The sequence below is a fragment of the Protopterus annectens genome, chromosome 6.part0, assembly GCF_019279795.1.
Source record: "Protopterus annectens isolate FY-2018-M chromosome 6.part0, PAN1.0, whole genome shotgun sequence".
In the NCBI taxonomy this organism is placed as follows: domain Eukaryota; kingdom Metazoa; phylum Chordata; order Ceratodontiformes; family Protopteridae; genus Protopterus; species Protopterus annectens.
In genome coordinates this window covers 329,392,712-329,415,919 of record NC_056737.1, presented here as the reverse complement: position 1 = coordinate 329,415,919, position 23,208 = coordinate 329,392,712, and the positions used below count along the sequence as shown (strand labels likewise).

The 23,208-nt window shown below is 42.0% G+C and overlaps 1 protein-coding gene across 1 annotated transcript in view; it reads left to right on the top strand.

Annotated features, from left to right (window-relative positions):
* Positions 1 to 23,208, top strand: part of TMEM62 (transmembrane protein 62) — a 462,564-nt gene that overhangs the window by 283,143 nt on the left and 156,213 nt on the right. The window contains exons 7-8 of the mRNA XM_044073516.1: positions 234 to 393; positions 517 to 630. Of these exons, the coding sequence (XP_043929451.1) occupies positions 234 to 393; positions 517 to 630 (274 nt within the window). The remainder of the gene's footprint in view (positions 1 to 233; positions 394 to 516; positions 631 to 23,208) is intronic.

The following is a 23,208-nucleotide window of genomic DNA, read 5'->3' as shown; positions in this document are numbered from 1 at the left end:
TAGGCTAACGGCTCTGGAGCCTATATAAGCCTAGTCCATTATTAATCTTAATGGAGGTTTTCATTATATAATGATACACACACACACACACACACACACACACACACACACACACACACACACACACACACAACACATGTGTTGGTTGCAATTTAGTGTAAAAAAGTCATAATATTGCTCAAAGGGAGTTGCTTTTTCAATGGTGACTCTCTTTTATTGCTCTTTCCCTTCAGAATTTTGGCATTTTCCACTTCAAGCATCTCTTCTGTCCTTGTTAGTATTGATGGTATCGATTTAGGTAATGCTGTTTCAACGTCTGGTCCTCTATTTGTCCTGAAATGGGACCCAATGTCTTACAGCAAAGGCTTGCATTACATATATGTGAAAGTCCAGGTGAGAGTCAGTACCCACATCCATTTTAGGGGTGTGTACAAGTATTTTCCTTCATATTTCCATTAAATTTGCAGTACTCCATATATCAAAGACTGTAAAATCCTTCATCTGCTTTATTTCTAGGATGATACAGGAAGAACCGTTTCTAAAGAGCATGTCTTTACATTGGAAGATGATGTTCCTCTAAGATTTAACCTGCTGCCATCTTTTATTCTTCTCACAGACCATTATATTTTGGTAAGGAATCTAAGTTCCATATTAAATAAAGAAAGCTAGAAGTGTCTCAAACTGTCCTGGAATGACTGAATGTTTAGTGGATCAATGCACTAAAGATGAGCTGAGCAAATTCATATCATCAGAAGTAAAGGTCTCAATGCACTTCCACTGAATTTAATCATATCAGGGTAAGACAACTAGAGTTGAGTGATGCAGGGGGAATAATCCATTCCTCCTTGCCTCTTTGCCCTCAAAATTACTTTGAGTATTTTACTGAGCCAGACTAGAACAGTCATTTTGTACATTGCTCTGAAAACAATTGTACTACATATATATTAGCTAACTTTGACATAATAAAGGTACTGCATTAATTATGAAGGGATGCTGTTTTGATTTCAGTGTTGTGACATCAACCATCTGAAAGGCTGGATCCATCACAAGATATCATAGATTTGTCATGGGGAACAGAGCAGTGTTTCATTGTTTTTTGTCAATAATAGATTCAAGTGAGTGAATCGGTGTCAGTGGTAAAAATGAGTAAATGCTGAAAAAAGTGAACACAATGTGTATATTTGGTGGTAAGCAGGAAAGAGAGATAGGACAATGTCAGTTTTATAGGAGGACATTGTCAACACACCACTTTGTTTTGCCAAGGATGATCTGTACCTGTCCATCTCCCATCCACTGGCTTTTGGATATTGGCTAAAACTTTATCCATTCCCTTAGAGCCTTGTTTAGGCATTGTCCAAATGACAAAACTACCAACATAGCAATAAAAAGAAAAAAAAAAACTCAAAGCAACCTTATGGTGGTACTTTCAATGTTAGGAGCCTAAACAAGAAACTCCATACCTTACAAGTTCTCCTCACTCTGGAGAATATAGGCATCTCTGCTGTTACTGAGACTTGGTTTAAAGCTGCAGAAGGTAGTCCGACAGTGGAGGGCTACGGTGCCTTCCACACATTTAAACTAACAGCAGCACAGACAGAGGCTAAAGGTGGAGGTGTCTCAGTCCACATTAGTAGCAAATACAACTCTAGGTTGGTTAAACAGGATGATGCCCGGGATTTCGTCCATGCCCAAGTCTCCATAGACAATATTCCCTAACATGTCCTGGCCAACTACTGGTCACCCTCTATGACTCACAAAGCTCACAGCTCTTAGCTAGACGTACCAGAGACACTCACCACCTAACCAAATACCCTATTCTTGGGAGACTGCATTCATCTATAGACTGAGAAACACATGCCTCTATCTCACAGGCACAATGTTTCCTAGACTTTATCAACAAAAACACCCTGGACCAGATAGTGCACTCCCCAAACAGACGATCAGATGTATTGGACCTGTAACAGTTACAAACTATACTAAAGTAAGCTGCATCCTACTAGGTGACAGTTTTTAAAATTCATGGCTCCCCCAAACCCACAAGAACACAGCTACCTATGCAGAATTATTTGCAGAAACCCTGTACAAACATGTAAATGGCTCCATCTGATGTCCTTTTCATTCTTCCTCAACATATGGGTTTGGATCTAACCCTCAGATCTGACTCTGATGCATATTCCAGACTTCAGATCCAACTCTCGAGCTCCTCCCTGTACCCATAATGTCATATTCCATCCCCATTGCCCCAGATCTCATTTGACACCATCGCAATTAGATGCAGGTTCTACTCTTGAGCTGTAATACAGATATTTTTTGAGTTATTCAACTTTCAACAATTTGTCCCTTAAATTTCATTTCTTATTTAGCTAGTTTGCTATCCTCCCTCTTAGTTTCTCGCTGGTCATTAGGATTTTCCTATTTTCTTTACTATTGTTATAGTAATTGCACTTTACCATTGTTGGTATTTCTGATTACCCTTTTTTCTTTACAGAGTATTTCCTTAGTTTACCATCATTGGTAATCAACCTTCCTTCCCTTCTTCCTTCTTTCTTTGTCTTACAAAAAAAAAACTTTATTAGTAGTTTACCTTTTCACAGTTTGTCCTTTTTTTTCTAATTTTCTCATTTAACATGTCAGACAAACTAACAGGATTTAAGAAATGCACTTCTTGTGGGCATAAAATCCCAAACTCAAGTGCCCACAAGGAGTGTGTGTACTGTGTTGGGGCCAGGCACTTGGACACATCTTACAAGATCTGCTCTATTTTTAATCCAAGAGCTCTGGCAGACAGACACAATAAACTTATTTTAAGGGGTCTTCTTCCTTCTATATCTTCTTCAGGGGCACAAACCCTCTCAAAGACTAGTAAGTCTGCTCCTCTGGAGCACAGGTAATGCTCCCCTCCAAAGTACCCCCAGGTCTTCATCAGAGCCTTCCTTGCAAAAAAGAAGAAGAAAAATTTCGGCCAAAGACTCAATGATCACATCCAAAACTATTGGATCCTAAGGCTTCGGCTGCATCTGTTATAATTATTAGTTATGTACTTACCATAACTTGGTATCTGTGTTGTCTTCTTTCATTCCTCCTGACGTATGGATTATGGATCTGACCCACAGATCCGACTCGGACGCATTTCTTCAGACTAGGATCCAAATCTTAAGCTCGACCCACGTCCCACAATGGCCCGCACTCCAACCAACATCTTCAGATTGAGTTTGCTACCCATAAGAGAAAAGAGAGCAGGGAAGATGGAAGGAAATGAGAATGCATCAATAGCCAGAGGCTCAAAACCAGGAGCAGCCATTCCTGAGAAGTTCTCTCCAGGTCTTCTAGAGCACTAGGAAGGGGGATGGCAGGGTGGGAAGGTGAGGAGGAAGGAAAGAAGACAACACAGATACCAAGTTATGGTAAGTACATAACTAATAAATCTGATGTTGTCTCTTTCATTCCTCTTCACATATGGGAAGAGTCCCAGCTACACAACTTCTGGGTGGTCTCAAGGAAGGATATGCCGGAGCACTGCTGAACTGAATGAAGCTCTGCTTTGGGAAACGAGGTCTAATTTGTAATATGAGACAAATGTGTGAGCCTTAGACCAGGTGGCTGCTGCACATATATCATCTCAAGAAGCTCTGGAAGAAAAAGTGGATTTGGTGGATATAGAGTTAGTAGAGTGGGTCTTAGGAGGACAAGGTTGCTGTAATCAATTCTTGGTATAAATCAAGGTAATACAATCTGTAATCCACTTAGTGAGAGTAACCTTTGAAACTGTCTGACCTAGACGGCTAGGAGAGAAAGGCAACAAGTAACTGTTCTGATTTTCGAGGGTTTCATCCTGTGCAGGTAAAAATGTGACTGCCTGTGAACGTCAAGCAAATGCAACAAATGTTCTCACTCAGATAAATTTGGAAAGAAAACTGGTAGTTGAATAGTCTGGTTAAGACTGTATTCTGTAGCTACCTTGGGCTGTACAAAGGGACACTCCATCCTTGTGGAAAATAATGTGAGGAGGCTTAGACGACAAGGTATAAATTTACAAGATTCTTTTTGCTGAGGTGATGGCAATGACAAAGACCATCTTCCATGAAAGAAACTTTAAGTAACAATCACCCGCTGGTTCAAATGTTTTTTGACTTAAGCATTGCAAAACCACAGTGAGATCCCATGGTGGGGAAGGATCCTTTACTGGTGGCCTGAGGAGAAAGTTCCCCTTCAAGAAGGCCTTGCACAGTTTGGAAGTTGAATGGGGAACTGAAAACATTGCTGGAATTAAAAATAGAGATGGCTTCCAATTGAAGTTTGATAGTAGAGAAGCTAGCTCCTTCTTTGAAAAGAGACATAGGGAAGAGAAGGATATCTGAAATCAGTGCCGAAAAAGGGTCAATGTTCTCTTTAGAAGCACAGAAAACAAATCTCTTCTGTTTACTCCCATAAACATTCTTTGCAGCTAGAGAGGCAAGTCTAGACCTTTGAACAATCACTGGAAGAGGAGAAACCAAGCAGTCAGTTTGAGGGGCATCAGTTTGGGTTGAAGACCCTCTATCGGGTGACAAAGGAGGTCCTGTTTGGGCTTTAGAATCCATGGAGGACACTTCAGATGAGACAAGAGGAAGAGGAAGTGGGACCAAATCTAACTAGGCCAATAAGGAGCAATGAGGATTACCGAGGACTTGAGATGCTTTGCTTTCTGGAGAAACTTTGGGATCAAAGGTAGTAGGAGATAAGCTTAGAGGAGACTGGGGACCAGAGTGAAGTAGGGTATCGGAGCGAAGTAGTTGCTGCACTTGTTCTGGGGGTATGCAAATAGGTCGCAGCAAGGTTGGCCCCAATGGCTGAAGATCAAGTCCACTACAGATTGATTGATGCACCACTCGTAAGGGGTCAGAATGGACTTGCTGAGCTTCTCTGTCACTGAATTTCCCCGGGTTTGTGTGTTGCAAGCAGAAAATGGTCCAAAGACATTGCCAGTTCCCAAATCCTCATGACCTCTTCACAGTAGGTAAGAGTAGGTTCCTCCTTGTTTCTTGATGTACCATACCACCGACATGTTGTCTGTGTGAATCTCAATCATTACTAGAGGGAGAACGTCCTGAAAGGCTTGCATCATGAGAAGGACTGCTTTCATCTCCAGAACACTGATGTGCAGTCTGGGCTCTATGTGTGACCATGTGCCTTAGACCATCTTTCCCTTGTAATACGCCCCCTTCCCCCTACTGGGAAGGAGCCATGGTCACTGTGGCTGAGGGGGTCGAAGAAAGAAAGGTCTACCTAACGTCAAGTTGTCCGACAGTAACCACTGTTATAGGTGCCTTTGGCAAACTGAAGTCAGCTTGATAGGAACAGATAGAGGCTGGTAGAATGTAGACCATTGAGCAGCCAGGGTCCACTAAAGGACTTTCATAAAATACATTGCAAGAGGAACTAATGGGATAGCAGCCACCATAGGTCCTAGTGCCTGGAGTATTAGCCTTGCCAATGGAGAAGCTAGATACAGTACGGTTCGGACATGATCTGTCATTGTTTGAATGCGATGATGGGGAAGAGTGGCAGTCTGATTCACTGTGTCGAAGGTAGCTCCAATGAAGTCTAAAATCTGCAGAGGAGATAGGTTCAACTTTGCCAGATTTAGGGTGATACTCAGTTGATTGGCAAGGTTGAAGAAGTAATCCTTGGCCTGTAGCAGTTGATGCTTGGTTGGGGCAGTAAAGAGCCAGTCATCCAGGTAAGGAAACACCTGGAATCCGTGCAGTCATAGGTGAGCTGTGACTACTGCCGTGCACTTGGTAAACACCCTGGGTGCTGAGGAGAGTCCAAAAGGCAGAGCCCTGAAGTAAAAATTACTGGCTCCCAGCTGGAAGAGCAGATGACTCCTGGAGCATCTGTCTGTTTTGATGTGATAGTATGAATCCTTTAAGTCCACTGAGCACATCCAATCATCCTTCTGCAGCAGCGGTAGAATGGTCTGAACCGCCATCATTAGGAACTTTGCTTTCTTTACAAGCAAATTTAATTTGCTTAGATCCAAAATGGATCGCAAGTCCTGGTTTTCTTTGGCACTAAAAAGGAGAGAGAGTAAATTCTGAATCCTCTTTGTCCAGTCAGGACCTCCTGGATGATTCTTTTTTTGCATTACTTTTACAATTTCTGCTACTGTCAACTCACTCTGACTGGGTGGAACATTGGGGAAGTCTCCCTGACCTTTCTGGAGGAAGAAGGTAAAAGGGGAATAACATAGCCTCTAGATATAATCTTTAGCACCCACTTATTTTGTGTTATATCGGTCCAGGCAGCCAGGTGGTAGGGTGCAGAGAAAACCGACCCCCGACTGCTTCCAGAGTTGAGCAGCTGGGCAGCGCTTCAAGAGTGCTGGTAGGACCTATCAGAGAAAGGTTCACTGAAACCCTGATTCTGTGGACCCCTTTGCCCCTGGGTGGCATCTCACATTGAAATTTCCTCCTCTCCCCCTAGAGGAAGAATCCTTGTCTTGATCTTGGGATGACTCCTGGGATTTTTGGAACCGGGTGTTCTTTCCACTGTGCTGGTTTCTAGAAAAGGTCCACTGTGGAGTGGAAAACTTCACCCAGATGGCAGCTAAGGTCTTCCCTTCTTGCTCACTGTGTGTTAGGGTCTCTCTGACTGATGGACCAAAGAGCGAGGATCCATCGAAGCAGGTGTTAATAAAGGATGCCTTAAAGGGCTCTGTGAAATCACAAAGCCTCATCCAGGCATGTCTCCAAATAGCAATGCCTGAGCCAGCTGCCTGAGAGGCATCTTCCTTAGAATGGGAAATCAGCCTCTTGGAAGACTTGGACAAAGACGAAGGAGTGGCCAGTCCGAGAGAGACCTTCTTAAAGTCCTCTGGTGACATGGTCTGCGCCAGAGAATCTCATAGCTCTTTCACCAGGTTCCTCTACAAGCGAGTAAAATGTGCCAGGTAGTTCAACACCCTCAGGAAGAAAGTGGCCGAGGTGTAAACTCGCTTACCAAATCTGTCCATTGCTGTGGACTCCCTGTTCTGTGGCTGGACAGTGGAGCTCAGTTCTGCTGGCTTCTTTTTGTTAGCTGATGCCACAACCATTGCATTCACTGGAATACCCTTGGTCCAGTAAAGTTTGTCTTTAGGGGGAGATACAAATTTGTCCAGGCACTTGGGGAGTCCGGATCCTTCCAGGCCTGGCTAGACACCAAATCCATGAGCTCGTCTGCTGAGGGAATCACCTAGGATGTAGATGGGCCTGTCCCGAAGGCCTTCAAAATACAGACACCTCTGAGGATGTAGGTTGGGCTGACCAACCACCTATTTGCTGCAGGATCTCTAAAATGTCTCCAAAGGAGATACCCTCTGGTGGTGATCTGGGGGGTGCTTCCCCTTCATCAAAGTCCATATACTCAGTGATGGACTCCGTGGGGGAGTCAATGTGCCTCCTTTTGCACATCCTCTTACAAGTAATTTCCTCTGTGGGATGCTCAGGGGAAATCTCAGAAGAAGAGGGTACTCCCTCTTGGGGAAGTGTTTGGAGGCCAGTCTGGACGGGTTTACTCAGGGCAGGAATGACAGGCTCAAGACTCTGATCCAAGGGAAGTCAACAGGAAGGGTTCTAGCTCAAAGAGACTGGATTCCTATGGTTAGAGAAAGCCCTTTCTACCACTAGGAACACAGAGGTACCTGGAGATCCCTCCCTGATGCCACCGGAGCAGAGGCTACAGAAGAAAAGAGGGCTGGGATCCCCGACCCCTGGGTCCCTGGTAGAATCGGACCCAAACTGTCCAGCTCCAAGGTGAAGAGAGGGCTCTGCCAAAGTAGGAGCCAAACCCCTTCCCCCAGATCTGACAGGGACATCCCAGATCCGAGACCCGCTATCTGAAGACAATGGAGCTGAGGAGGGCAAGGCAACAGAGTGGAGGAAGGGACTGTTTGTACACTTGACCCTGGATCCCTCGGTTGGCTACAATCCTGAGACTTGGAAGCCAAGGGACGGAGTGGAGAAGAAGACTGGACTTGGAGAGAGACACTCGCAGAATCCACAGGGGATGACGTGAAGACCCCCAGCTGGATCTGAGTCTTGAGAATCTTTCTAATCTTCCTGTCCACATTGCCCTCGGAAAGACTCCTAGAAGACCTGGAGGAAGCCACTGACGGGGGTCTGGAGTGCCTAAAGGGAGTCTGCTGCAGCCCAAAGGAAGGAGCTGACTCAAAACCCAGTACAGGAGTAGGACCCTTGTTATAGGATCCATAGGCTTAGGATCCGAGGTGGAGGGCCGGCTTCAGGGGAACTGAAGATCAAGTGTGACCCTGATGATCCAAGGAGTGCTACGGCTCCACCGCAGCAGAAATACATCTGGGATCTGAAGTGGTTGGATCCAGGGGCTCCCAACCTTGGCAGGTGGCTCTAAAGATGCTCTCAAAGATTTATGAGGGTGCTTCTTGGAGTTAGAGGACCCCAAAAGTCTTTTGGAGGGGTTTTAAGCCCCTGAAGAGGAAGTGGGCAAAAGGCTCTACAGAATCAGCGTGTTTCTGAGGGCAGTGATAGCTGTGGGATTGAAACTTTCACAAATAGAGCAGACCGACTACACGTGCTCTGCACCCAAACAGTATACACACAGAATATGCATTGGAATGTGGGAACTTATGGATGCATTCTGAGCACCTTTTCAAACCAGAGGGTTTGTCAGCCATGTAGATACACTACACCACACACACAAGGAGAAAGTGCGGGAGAACAGCCCGAGAAGAATCAAACAGCACACAGCTAGCTAAACTAAGTAAACCCGACAAGAGTTAACCACTAATGTTTTAAAATACCTTTTTTTTTTTTAGCAGGATAGTAAAGAGAAAAAAGAAAAAAAGAGGAGCTTATTAGCTAACAGCTACCCAGAGCACAGGAAGACAATAAACAAACTGCCATTAAGGCAAGGGAAAGCTACATACCATGCACACCAGAAAAAGGGAGGGGAGGAAGGTAAACTAGAACTATGAAACTGAAGAGAAAGCCACTTATCTGATGAGAAGAACTCAAAAGCTCCTTTAAACTGCTCAAGACTACACGATCATGTCCGACTCTGCTAGCAGCAAATGAAATCTGGGTAGATTGGTTGGAGTGCAGGGCATTGTGGGAAGTAGGAGGAGCTCAAGACTTGGATCCTAGTCTGAAGAAATGCGTCCGAGTTGGATCTGAGGGTCAGATCTGTAGCCCATATGTGAGGAGGAATGAAAGAGACAACATCAGATCTGTAAGTCCAACAGTACCCCACTTGGATCCTAGATCAACAGTCGGATTTGAAGCCATCAGATCTTAAGGCTTCAGCTCCATCTGTTAAAACTATAAGTCCAGCATTACCCCCCTTGGATCCTAGGTCATCAGATCCAAAGCTGGGTACCTGTTATAGGAGTACCAAACAAAGAGTTTGCCATCAAGCCATTTTCACCCACCGTGCCATCTCTGTTTCTTCAGACTCCAAAGAAGCATTCAAGTCCCCCATCGACTACTTCCTCTAGCTCCTCCAGAAGCTTGTTGGAAGTAGATGTGGATAGGATGATGCAAAAGTTTCTCAGAGCTCAAATCCAGATGGGGGTCTTACAAGCTCCATCCCCTGTTAGATCCGTGAGTATGCCTGCCATGTGAAAGACCATCTTAGAATTTCTCCAATCCATCCAGTGGTTTCGGAGTCCCAGGATCCAAAACCCCTAGAGGTCTGGTGTCAGATCCGAGGAGAGCTTCTTCATCTGCTCCAACTATTTCCTTGGCTGCTTCTGATCAGAATGGGTCTAGGAGCCGAATTGTCTGCATCGGATCCAAGGGGATAAGTTTGCATCTGATTTTGTCTGTTTTGTCCCTTCCCTTTGGAGCCTTGGCCCTGGTCTTTATGGATCTGATTCCACCTCCGAGACAGAGCTGCAAGGGTGGCCTAGATCTACCTTTGTCAGGAGATTCAGCTCTGAGAAGGTGGGTTGAAACCTTTCTGGGTACATCGGCTTTTGAGGTGGCAGAAAGGGCTTTTTCTCTCCAAAGAGAACTGTCTTCTCATGTTTTGGATCCTACCCCTTTTCTCTCATTGGTTCCAACTGAGCTGTGAGTCGGTCAGGCCTTTTCAACAGGGACAGCCAGTATCAATAATTCTCCAGTCAGTTCCTGTAGATGAACTTCCCCTCTCTTCTGATACCTCACCTGAACACCCCATGGGAAGAGGTGCACTGGAAGAAAACATGCAAAAGAAGACGCATTGATTCCCTTATGAAGTTTCCAATGGAGGATATCAATTCTGATGAAGGAGAGGGGTCCCCCAGGTCATTGCCAGATGACTTCTCCTTTGGAGATATTTTTGAGATCCTGAAAGAAAAAGGTGGTTGGTCTTCCCAAAATCCCTCATGAGAAGAATCAGTATTTTTGGGCGCTTTTGGTTCTGGCCTGTTTACATCTTGGGTTATCCCCTGGAGGATTAACTTATTGATTTGGTTTTCATGCCTGGCATGGAAGGAGCTGGATACCGTCGAGCCCATTCCCAATAGACTTAAATTTTTAGCCCCACCAGCAGACAGATCGCACTGGAGCAAAGGAGTCCCAGTTAATGCTATGGTGGTGTTGGCAGTGGCAGCCACCAAGAAAGAGCTCGCAGAGCAGAACTCTTCTGCCCACCCGTCAAACAGGGAGTCTAGAGCATTGGACAGATTTGGAAAGCGAGTCTGCCTCAGCAACCTTCAATCTGAGGTCACTAAACTACCTGGCACATTTTACTAGGCTTCAGAGAGAATTGACAAAAGAGTTTTCAAATACTGTCTGAGAGTCCATGTCTGTTGAGGACTTCAAAAGAACATCTTCACAACTGGCCACTCTATTATCCATATCAAATGCTTTGATGAGGTTGATCCATCACACAGCTTAATGTACGTCACGAGCAGCTGTTGCCATAAGGAGACATGCCTGGATGTGGCTATGCAACTTTCCGGAGTCATTTAAGATGTCCTTTATTAAAGCCCCATTTGATGGCACTTCCTTGTTTGGGCCATCAGTAAAAGATATGCTTACCAGCAGCAAGCAAATGGAAAGACTCTGTCTGCCTTGGGAATCAAGTTTTCTACACCTCAGTGAACCATTTCTAGCAATCATAGAGGCTGTAAGAAGCTGTGGTTCTGTAAATCTCAGGGACCTTTCCAAGATTCACGTGCGGATAATTTCTCCAGAGGCAGAGGAGAAACTTTTTAATGGTAGACATCACCCTAGAGACAATGGAGGTTCACAGAACCAGTGCTTCAGGGATTCTTTTTCAGATAGGCCTTTTCAGCACTCCTGAAGTGCTGCCGGACTGTCCAAATCTGGAGGCAGTTGGGGGTCAATTGTCTTTGCACCCAGATGCCTGGGCACATATAATACAAGACACATAGGTGCTAAGAATAATATCCAGAGGTTATTACATACAATTTTTCCTTCTTTCATCTCACCAAAGGAAGAAAGTTCTCGAAATTCTACCCATTCAAAGGAAAATCTAAGAGGAGGCCTTTTTGTTAGTGTAGGGTAGGCAAGGATGAATAAGGATTCACCCCCCCCCCCCCATTTGATGCCTTCTATCCTACTGGTGTCTAGATTCCCCCTTCTTTCCTAAGTTGTTTGAGAGGGGCTAGGTTTCTAAAAAGTTGGCCTCATGGGCCTGTCCAGTCTTTAAAAAGACTGTATCCAAGGAGCATTTAAAAAGACTGTATAGCCTGGTTATAGCTGGGAGAATGGATCTTTCGTTTTAAACAGCAACTTGGGTGACGGAACGACCCACACAGCAACCAGGAAACCCAATCTAAAAAAAAAACGTTTATTGAAACATAAAACACAGGAACAGATTAAACTCTTTCGTCGGAATGTAACAAAGACTTCCTCAGAATCAAACAGTAGACTTTCTCATTTAAATCTCCCTCATGTTAGTCGCATGTTACAATTCTGACCAATAAATAAAATGAATCACAAATCATTTTAAAGAAACACATATAAAACAAATAACTTATTATAAAAAAACACACACAAAGGCATATATATCTACACCACTTTAATTAACCTAAGAAATAACTCATCAATTTCATAAAACAAGAATTTTTTTGCTTGACTTGTTAAATGATATAAGATCTCAATTTCAGCATACTAGATATACATAATTGTTCGTTCAAACCAGGGAACACATGTGCATTGAGTCTGATCTGCCATAATAACTCCTTTGCCTCCAAATAATCAATCCAAGGACCACCTCTAGGATTTTTGTAAATCATCTAAACCCCATAAAATAAAAATTCACGTGTAAAATTAACGATATGCTTAAATAAAGCATTATTTTGTCACTTGTGTTTATTTTCATACGTATGTTCATAGATGTGATCTCTAAATCGCTTCTGGGTTTTACCCACAGAAAAACATGAACAACCTTGACATTGTGCGATATACCAACCCCATAGAGTTGCATGTACCGTGAAAAGCTGTCTTCTTATTCACCATCATGGTATTTTTAACTAAAATGTATTTGCACTGGGGGCAGGAACCACATCTGAAGGTCCATAATTTTTTTTTAAACTGGTTACTAAAGGTGAGTGCACATCATATTCCAAATAGTTTTCAGTAATTTCCCTTTCCTAAACACAACCGTAGGTTGTTTACCCACTAAACCAAGAACACCATCAAAACATGAAAAGATGTTCCATTTCTTTTTCAAGATTGCTATAATATCCTGGTGTTCTAAGGTAAAAGTGGTAACAAGTGAGTGCACAAACTCACCAGTATTTGGTGGGGAGGCAGAGACGCTGTCAGACTCACTGAACTGTACAAACCTTAAAAGTAGTCGATATAAACCAATATCCCTCTTCCTACATACTTTTTGGAAAATATTCTATACTAACTAAACAGAATATCCTGCAGCATAAAACATACAACTTAGTGCCTTCCTTTAGAAAAATGTCTTTCTCTGAAATCATTCGGGCTAATCTCACATATTGCCCTTTAAAGAGACCCCGCTTTTGATGGGCAGGATGCCAACTGTCATAGTGTAAAAAAACAATTGGAGTAAGTGGGTTTCCTGTAGATATTACTCGTGTATCTTCTATTGACATAATCCTTACTAATTTCCACATCCAAGTAACTGATGTTAGTACTACTACCGACAGAGGTAAATTTAAAAAAGGAGGCAGTATTGTTACGATAGTCTATAAAAGTTGGAATCTCATCCTCTGTTTTTTTTTCTTGCTATAAAAATATCATCCAAAAAACGGGCATACAAACCCCATGGAGGTGGAGAAAAAGTGCTAAATAAATATCTTTTTTTCCCATTTCAACATAATAATGTTGGAAAATATTGGGACACAGGCTTCCCCATTCCACCCCCCCCCCCCCCCGTTTCTGGAGAAAATGCTGACCCTCAAAGTAAACAAAGTTATTTTTTTAACATAATCTCCACAAGTGTAGTCATTACATTAACTTCATCATTGTTAAAGTCAGTAGAAGTGGCAGAAAGTCATGAAACCATTCAATTCCCAATTCATGCGGAATAACAGTGAACAAATTCATAACATCAAATCTTCAGAAAATTCTAGGTCCCTTTAGTGAGAAAATCCCAGTAATCCCTGCAGAAATGGTTGAATGAGCCCAAACATCTTTTTAACTGACAATCAATACAAGCCAAAGGATGTATTTTGGCCTTACCCGCATTCACTATTGGCCTCATAGGGGGATCCAAGATACATTTATATGCATCTTGGGTATCCTGAAAATGGAAGGCACTGTTGGATACTCATAAGTTAAAAACTTCAAAAGGTCATAAGAAATAGAACCCTGGTCAAACATGTCCTTTAACAAGTAGTCAGTTTATGCATAAGAGATGTTGACCGCATTCAAGGAAGAGTCTTCGTAAAAATCTGTGTCAAACAATAAAATGTTCATTTGTTACAATAATCCACCTTACTCATAATGGCAAGCCCCCTGCAATTATCTGGCTTCATTAACCTTATACTTTTGTCATTACTTAAACCTTTAAGTAACAAGTACTCCACTTTGTTGAGATTGTGTTCTGTTTTGCCCTTAGAATTGTTAATAAGGGCCCTAAAATCAAGTTTGCACAACTTCTCAAACAAAATTAATGGTAATTGCAAAGGGAGGTTGAATATACTTTTTCTAACCAATCTGTTATTAGTCATAAAATTCTTATGATTCTGAAAATAAAATTTAAAATTCATCTTCCTTAGGAACATTTTTAAATCTATTATGACATTCTCTATTTTAATTGTAGACAATGGAACAAAACTGAAACCTTTACATAACAAATCACAGTAGTATTTGCCATACTTGGCATCAGTATAATTATAAATTTTAAAGTCACCTCTGCTATTAATTGATATATGTCATCCTTCGTTCCTGTCATATTCTGGGGATAGAGGTAAAATGTTTGACTCCCATTCACTTAAACATGCCCTTCGATCCGTGATGTTGAGGGCGAAATGCCGGCATGCCCCTGTGTTGGCTCTGTGTTGTCTGTTGTACGGCATTGCAATTCCTCAACCTCTCCAAACTCCTTAAAGGTACTTGCTCTAAAGGGGGAGCTTCTTCCTCATAGGAATGTGTACCATTGAATTACCATTTTGATTATTCACCCCAGGTCATTTTAATTCTCACCACAGTAAACAGGAAAAGGGTAAGCACATGCCCTTTGGTTTTCAAGTCTGTCTCTCTCCAGTTTCTTTTCTTTGCAAGGTTTAATGTCATAGGTAATCTTGTCAACATTAACAAATATTTTTTTTTATATTTCTCTAAAGAGTCCTGGAAGAGCAAATCACTGGTGATAGTTTGTTCAAGATCAAGTATCTCCCTATTGAGACTGTCCAACAATTTTTGATTATGTTTCATCAGTAGCTCCATTAGTTCACATCCTTGCCGATCAAATAATTCAAGCAACTTATTTTGCAGGGGTGAATTTGGAATCAGTCCGCTCGGGAACTTCCAGGATCTATGTCCCTTCGGTACTTGTTTGTTCTTTATACACTCGAGAAAATAACCATTCTCAAGTTCTAACTTTCTGAATTTAAGAAGTTTGGTTTCAAATAGTCCCATATCTATTAAAAGTATTGTTGCCTCTTCCCATAATAGCTGAATAACAGGACAACTTAGTAAGTCAAGAAATGACATCTATTGTATGTTCTAAGTAGAGGGATGATTAGAACCAGGTTTCCTGGTTGCTGTGTAGATCATTCCATCACCCAAGTTGTTTGGAATTTATGTTCGTCTTTCCTTGTGGTTCTTGGTACTTTTGAGAATGGATCTTTAGCCAGCTTCTGTAATTCATATTATACCGGCTGTTCTGGGTGCTCTTGGTGGAGCATTTGAGCTCAAATCTGGGTATCCTCAGAGTCATGATAAAGACTGTCCAGATGAATAAAAGATAAATCCCAGCCTTTGTTTTTTTGGTTGGGCTCCTATTTTCAGAGGAGTAAAGAAAAACACCATTCTCAGTCTTCTTTCCAAAGCTTTAATAGCAAATGAGTGCTGCTTAGATGAACATTTTACTGTCAGAGTTAACTTTGTTTTATACCTAGGGGAAGTAGGTGTGTACCAGTTTGGGATCTTCCTATTGGTTGAGAATGGTGGGTTGAACCTTTATTGTTAAAGCCCAAAAAGGAGGGACCAACCTGATGTGCTTGGGGCTAACCAATCCAGCTACAAAGAATCACATCAGATTTTCACATTAAATTAAAATTCTGGAGTCACAGCAAAAAGACATTCAAAGTTCAAACCTTAGAAACTTACTGTAAGCAGTGTTCGCGTTTGGCTATTATCGAGGGTGTGGGGGATGGAACACATCTAAGTTGTGCGGTGCTTTTGATTAAACTTCAGCAGATTTGCCGTTAGGGTTATTGTATGTCCTTATTTCATTTTTAATTTTTATTTATAAAAATCCTACCAGTAAAAACTTGTAACATAGCACAATTAACCATGAGAAAAACCCTTAACCAGCCTTACCCAATAAGGAGAGATGAAAAATGAAAAATAAGATAAAAACTTCATTTTAACAGGATTTTAAGAGGGATCCATTCCATTTAAAAAGTTTTAGTAGAGGTGAAGGAGACTGCATATGGGGAAGGGGTCATATTCTGGCTAGGGGTCAGTAGAACAATGGGATAGAGTGGGAGCATGGTGTATAAATGAAAATAGCTCCATTATTTCAGGTGATTTCCATGGAATGTAAAGACCTATGGTCCTCACCTAAAGGGTGAACTGCGGATATCACCATCGGGAGAGACGCACTAAACGGCTGGGACCCACAAGTAAAAACCAACATGAAAAAACGGGTGTAATATTACTATGCGATTGTGAGGGTCCTTAGCTGCCTCCTAGCTGAAAGAAAATATTGGAGCTGACTCACATAAGTAAATCTGTACTCTGCTGTTACTAGGGATAAGAAGTCCAAATAATTACATGCAATGGCCTGAGTTAACACGGAGTATGGCATGGAAAATAGTGGGATTGTAACATGGTGGGAGGTTATCTTTAGAGGTGGATTGGAAATTTAGTGGTCTGTCAGGGGAAAACATTTAAATTGTAAAAATGGAAAGTGGTGGAGTGGGTGCTGAGCATTAGGAGACACAAGGAGCAATGGGACGAGCCAGAATGTAGAATATATAAAACTGAAAGAGTAAAAATAAGTAAATAAATAAATACAAACTGAAAAACCAAGGCCACAGGGTGCCAAATAAATAAATAATAATAAATACAAAACTAAAAACTGAAAAACCAAGGCCACAGGTTGCTGTTTGTGCCAGATGGCTTATGAAGGATAAAGCTGTGGAGAGAAGGGATTGGGGAGTGGACATTTGGAAAATATAGGGAAAAGGGCAGCCTGCCACCTGGGAGACCTGAAAAAATGGAAAACAGCTCACCTGGAAGAATTATCCAAGTTAGGCATCAGGGAATTTTGAAATGCAAAATGATGGCTAACTCAAATAAAAGGCCAAATGGTTCATTTAAAATAAACCTGCTGTTGCTGGGGGTAGAAGACCAGCACCCAGGAGTCGGGAAACACTGGGAGGACCTTGTATATTAACTGCATAGATGGGGAAAGCAAGGGGGTTAGATCTGAAATCCAGTCAAAGGAAGGCAGCAGCGCAAGAAGCCTAGAAGCTGATAGATAAAAGAGTTATCCTAAAGGTCTCGCCAGACCAAATAGGATTTTTAACTTATTCACACTTTTTTTTTAGTGCCAAAGAAAACAGGGGACCTCAGACCCATTTTAGATCTAAGCAGATTGAATCAGTACATAAAGAAAGCAAAGTTCTGAATGGTCACAATTCAGTCCATCCTACCCTTTCTTCACAAGGATGATCGGATATGCTATATAGATCTTCAGGATGTGTACTATCATATCAAAATAGAAGGTAATCCAGATGATATTTACTTTTTCAGCCAAGAGCCAGTCATTACCAATTCAGTGCTCTGCCCTTTCAACTCACCACAGCCTCCAAGGTGTTTACCAAATGCATGGCACTAGTGGCAGCTCATTTGAGACTGGAGGGATTCCAGGTATTCATATCTAGATGACAGGCTCCTCACTGCCCCCTCCAAGCATCTACATCTGCATGCCAAGGACTGTTTGCTCCAGATTTGCAAATCCTTTGGTATTATAATAAATCATACCAAGTCAAACCTAACACCAGTTCAGAGCCTGGAGTTCATTGGTTCAGTTTTAGATACAACACAAGTAGCATATCTACCTCCTCATGATATTACAACTAAAAGAAACCAGGTTCACATTTTCCTTGCCCACCCATCTCCTCTGGCAAGGTTAGTACTTCAAGCACTAGTATCAATGTCAGCAACAATAGTGCTACTTTCTCTAGCATGTTTCTTTATGCGGGTTCTCCAGTAGACTGTAGCTCTACAGTGGTCCATTCTATATAAACCCTTATCCATTCCAGTAAAACTCACCCAGTTTGCAAGCTACACATTTGTTGATGGATATAATCTGGCGATCTTCATCTAGGCAGACCCCTTTTTCTGCCAAAACCAGTATCCATAGTGACCACAGATGCTTCTCAACTGGGGTGGGGGACATTTATTGGGAAAAATGGTCCAAGGCATGTGCCCCCCCAAAAGACCAAGTTGCATATCAATTGCCTAGAAATGAGAGTAGTTGTATTAGCGTTGCAGGCATTTCAAGATGCTGTCCCCTTGGGGACTGTTGCAGTTCAGACTGACAGCATGCCTGTAGTCTGGCATATCAGCAAACAAGGAGGAACTTGATATTATCCCCTTTGCAGAAAGGCCATGAGAGTTTGGGAATGGGCAGTCTCATCAGACCACTTTCTAATTGCGATGCACATTCCAGGGAAGACCAACGTGCAAGCAGACAAACTAAGCAGATCCATTCTGATGCCTCACAAGTGGTCTCTCAGTCTGTAGTAATGATGACTTTCTGGCGTTGCGGCCAATCTTGCTGCAACCTTTTTGCAACTTCCCTCAACAACAAATGCAGCAAGTACTTCGGTCTTATCCCTCTTCAGGGGGAGTCATCAAGAGATGCTGCAGTGTGTGTTTGGCCCTTGGGACACCTTTACACTCCCCCCCTCTTCTTTTGATTCCCTAATTTCTACAGAAAGCAAGTCGGCTGAAGAGCTTGGTAATCCTCATTGCCCTTTTCTGGCCTTAGCAAGTGTGGTTCCCCTTTCTATGGCCTCACCTTTGTTATCCTCCATGGATACTGGAGCCAGCTCTGGATCTCGTTTCTCACCTGTCATGGATCCAACATCCTAACATTCAGGCCCTCAAACTAACCTCATGGTCTCTCCACTTCCAGTAATAGTTAGACAATCCAGGCTTTCTTTTCCTGTATGTGACATTATTTTGGCTTCTCAAAAAGATTCTACCAAAAAGCATATAAACACAAATGGAAGAGATTCTCCCTTTGGGGATCAAATAATGAAACTGACACTTTCTTTGCCCCAATTTCTGCAATTCTTCAGTTCTTGACAACTCTTTTTAAGGAAGAGCTAGTTTCTGTACAATTAGACTTCAACTGGCAACAGCTTCCAGTTTTCATGTGAGGAACAAACCTTTTTCCCTGGCTTCATCTAGATTATGTAAAGCTTTCTTGCTCTAATAAAGGATCCCTCACCACCTAGGGATCTGTCAGCTGTGCTTGAATGTCTAACCCAGAAACCCTTTGAACCATCATACAGATCTGATCTACAATTACTGTCTTGGAAAACAGTTTTCTTGGTAGCCATTACTTCAGCAAAAAGAATATCTGAACTCCAGGCTTTTTCTTCAAGAACTCCTTACATCATTTTCATAAGCATACCTCTCAACCTCTTAGATCAAGAAATCTGGACAAAGCCATAAATAATAGGGGAACAAAGGCCCAAAAATAGGGACAATTTTTAAATATTGTTGTTAGAAAGTTGATAGAATAACAGGCTTTGCTTTAGCATGAAGTTTGTAAAGAATGGCAGATCTAAAACTCAAATTTATGTCATTATTTTTTTAACTTCAGTCCTCAATGATTTTCCAATGATTTGTCAGAAAACCACTATTTTTGGAGAACTGGACCAAAAATATGAGGAAAAATCTGGACAGTTGAGATCAATATTTATTAGGATATCATCTCCTTGTGGACTAAAGTGACTTCTGAAAATAACATTAACCAATCTATTCACTTACCAGTTTTCTTTGCAAATTTTTCCAAAAAAGGATTGTGCATGCTGCATCTCCTTGATATGCACAGACAACTTGTTTTTAATTTCACAGGACAAAACAAATTAGAAAATCAGGCCAACTTTTTGTTTCTTTCTCGCCAAAATGCATGGCTTATCCAGTCTCTAAAGTCGCTTTAGTCAAATGGATAACAGACTGTATTTCCTGAATTTATTCTCAGAAAGGCATGGCATTACTTGAACCTCACAAAGCTCATTCAACCAGATCCATGGCTATATCATATGCTTTTTGGTCAAGAATGTCTGTTTATGACATTTGTGCTACAGCTACATGGCCCAGTGCTCATAATTTTGTTTCTCATTACAAATTTGATATTATTTCCAGAAACAGAGTTGCATTTGGTTCAACGGTACTCCAGAATATCTTTCCATGCGGGCCACCCAAGATCATTGTAGCTGGGGACTGTGTCCCATATGTTGAGGAAGAATGAAAAGGACAACATCAGATTTAAAAGTTATGTACTCATCATAACTAGGCATCAGTGTTGTCTTTTTTCATTCTTCCTCAACTTCTCCCCCATCCATCCCGTATCCTTTTCTTCTGGGGAGAACTATTGGACTGCAATTGGAACCTCCGATTCCGGATTTGAGAAGGAAAAAATTAACCTGAGTCCTTTATCGTAGAGATACGATGCTGAGGTAAGGACACTGTTTTATCATGTCTAGATGAGCACCATTGGCATGGTTTATAATTATGCCCACAGAGTTGCAAACCTGAAGGAAATAGTCCCTGACATGTAAAAGTAAGTGCTTTGAGGGGGTGGTAAGGAGCCAACCGTCTATATATGGAAACACCTGAAATCCTTTGAGTCTCAAGTGAGCTGCCACTATTGCCATGCACTTGACAAACACCCTGGGGGCTGTGGTGAGTTTAAAGGATAGTGCTCTGAACTGGAAGTGACTGGCTCCAAACCAGAAACAAAAATGTCTTCTGGATCACCTGTCTATTTTGATGTGATAGTACACATCCTGAAGATCTACAGAGCACATCCAATCGTCCTTATGAAGAAAGGGCAGAATGGAGTGGATCATGACCATTCAGAACTTTGCTTTCTTTACAAACTGATTTAAATTGCTTAGATCCGAAATAGGTCCCAGGTCCCCTATTTTCTTTGGCACTAAAAACAAGCGTGAATAAGTTTTTTATCCTATTTGGTGTGGAGGGACCTTTTGGATGACTCTTGTCTAACAACTTCAAAATTTCTTGTGCTGCTGCCTTCCTCTGACTGGGTGGGATGTCAGGAGGTTTCTTCCTTTTGATAGGAGGAAGAAGGGAAAATAGTATGTAATAACTTCTGGATATTATGCTTAGCACCCAAGGATCTTGTGTTATATTTGCCAAGGCATGTGGGTGCAAGTACAATCGAACCCCGACTACCTCCAGAGTTGGATAGTCGGGCAGCACTTCAGGAGTGCTGGAAAGGCTTGTCCGAAAAAGAATCCTGGAAGCCCTGATTTTGCGGACCTTCTCTGCCTCTAGGTCAACCTCTGCCATTGAAATTTCTCCCTCTGCCTCTGGAGGAATTGTCATCACATGGATCTTGGAAAGGACCCTGAGATTTGTGGAACTACATCTTCTTAATGCCTTTTTGTTTCCTAGAAAAAGTTTGCTGAGGCATAGAAAACTTGATTCCTATGGCAGATGGTCTTTCTACAGTGTCAGTTTAATCTGATAGCCCATACAGAGAAGTGCCATTAAAGGGGGCATTAATAAAAGACGTTTTGAAAGGTTCCATGAAGTTGCAAAGTTGCATCCAGGCATGTCTCCTTAAGGCAATGCTAGAACCAGCTGCTCATTTGGTGGCTTTAGCTGTGTGAGAGATGAACCTCATCAAAGCATTGGATATGGACAAAAGAGTGGCCAACTAAGAGAATGTTCTTTTGAAATACTCAATAGATATGGACTCTGAGAGTCTTGTATGTTCCTCCGTCAAATCTCTCTGAAGCCGAATAAAATGTGCCAGGTAATTTAGTGTCCTCAGGGCAAAGGTTACAGAGACAAAAACTTGCTTTCTAAACCTCTCCCGCGCTGTAGACTCTTTATTTGGTAGATGGTCATCAGAGTTTTGTTTCGCTAGCTCCTTCTTGGCAGCTGCCACCACCACCACCATAGCATCTACTGGGACCCCTTTGCTCCAGTGTGGCACAAATCTCACAACTGGTATTCAGATGATCAGCCCCTAAACAATACACACCCTCCTTGTGGGCACCAAATTAGGGATTTTATGCCCACAAAAAGTGCACTTCTTAAACCCTGTGCGTTTCTCCAGCCTGATAACAGAGGGGAAAAAAACACAGCAATAAGCAACAGGAACAAGACAACCAGTAACAGCAAGTGAAAATAATGAACTTTTTTTTTTGATAAAAAACTAACAGCAAAGAAGTTAAAAATATCAACAATAGTAATAGCAAGATACACTTATAAGAATGGTAGAAAGAAAATACCAGCAATGGTAAAGGGGAATACTATTTAAAAAAGTAGAAAAAAGACAACCTAACACAGTGATAACTTTGAAAGATAGGGAAAGGAGGAATTTAAGAAGAAAATGTTTAGAGACAAGTTTTAAAACAGAAACTTTACTACTAATCACAAAAATTGCTCGAGAGCTAAGGAAACCTGCTTCTATTCGCAAAGGCGGCAAATGAGGTCTGGGGCTTTGGTGATACAGCAGAGCATTGCGTGTGCAGGGAAGAACTCGAGAGCTGGCTCCTAAGTCTGAAATAAATGGACGAGTTGAATCCAAAGATCGTATCTGAACCCATACATTGAGAAAGAATGAAAAGGACAACATCAGATCCTTACCTTAACAGGCCATATAAAAAAAAGAAAAATATTTATGGCCAAAATCAAAAAGAACAATTCTCATAGAGACAAGAGCACTCTGATTCAACTAAATATGAAACTAAGAGGCCTAATAATGTCCAGCAAGGCCAGTTACGAGGTCAGGATAGCCTTCCAGGGTAAGGAAAGTCAGAGGGCCTTCTTCAGTTATGTCATGAACCATAAAGGTTACTTAAGGAGCAGAACTAGTGGTGAGTAATACAGCCTTCACTGACCAGGTGAAATAGCAAATCTACTGGCTTATAAATTTAGCTCTAACTTCACCCCCCCGCTTGTGAAATCCCTTCTAGTATATCCCCCCCCCCCCCCAGATATTGACAGGGAGCAGGTCCTGGAGGCATTGTCTAAGGCCAAAAACACTGTTTCAGTGGGACCGGCAATATCTCTGGTTGTCTCCTAAGTATCCTAAAACCTGACTTAGCAGGACCACTTAAGATAGTCTTTAAGTACAGACTCAAAACAGATTATGTGCCAGGTAAATGGAGGACTGCAATAGTCATCCCTCTTCATAAGGGTTGATCATCAACTGCCCCTGGGAACTACAGACCCATCAGTTTGACAAGTCTAATATGTAAAGCCATAGAATGAACTATCATGTAAATGATCAACAAGGACATTGGCAACCTACAGACACTGGACCCATCCCAAT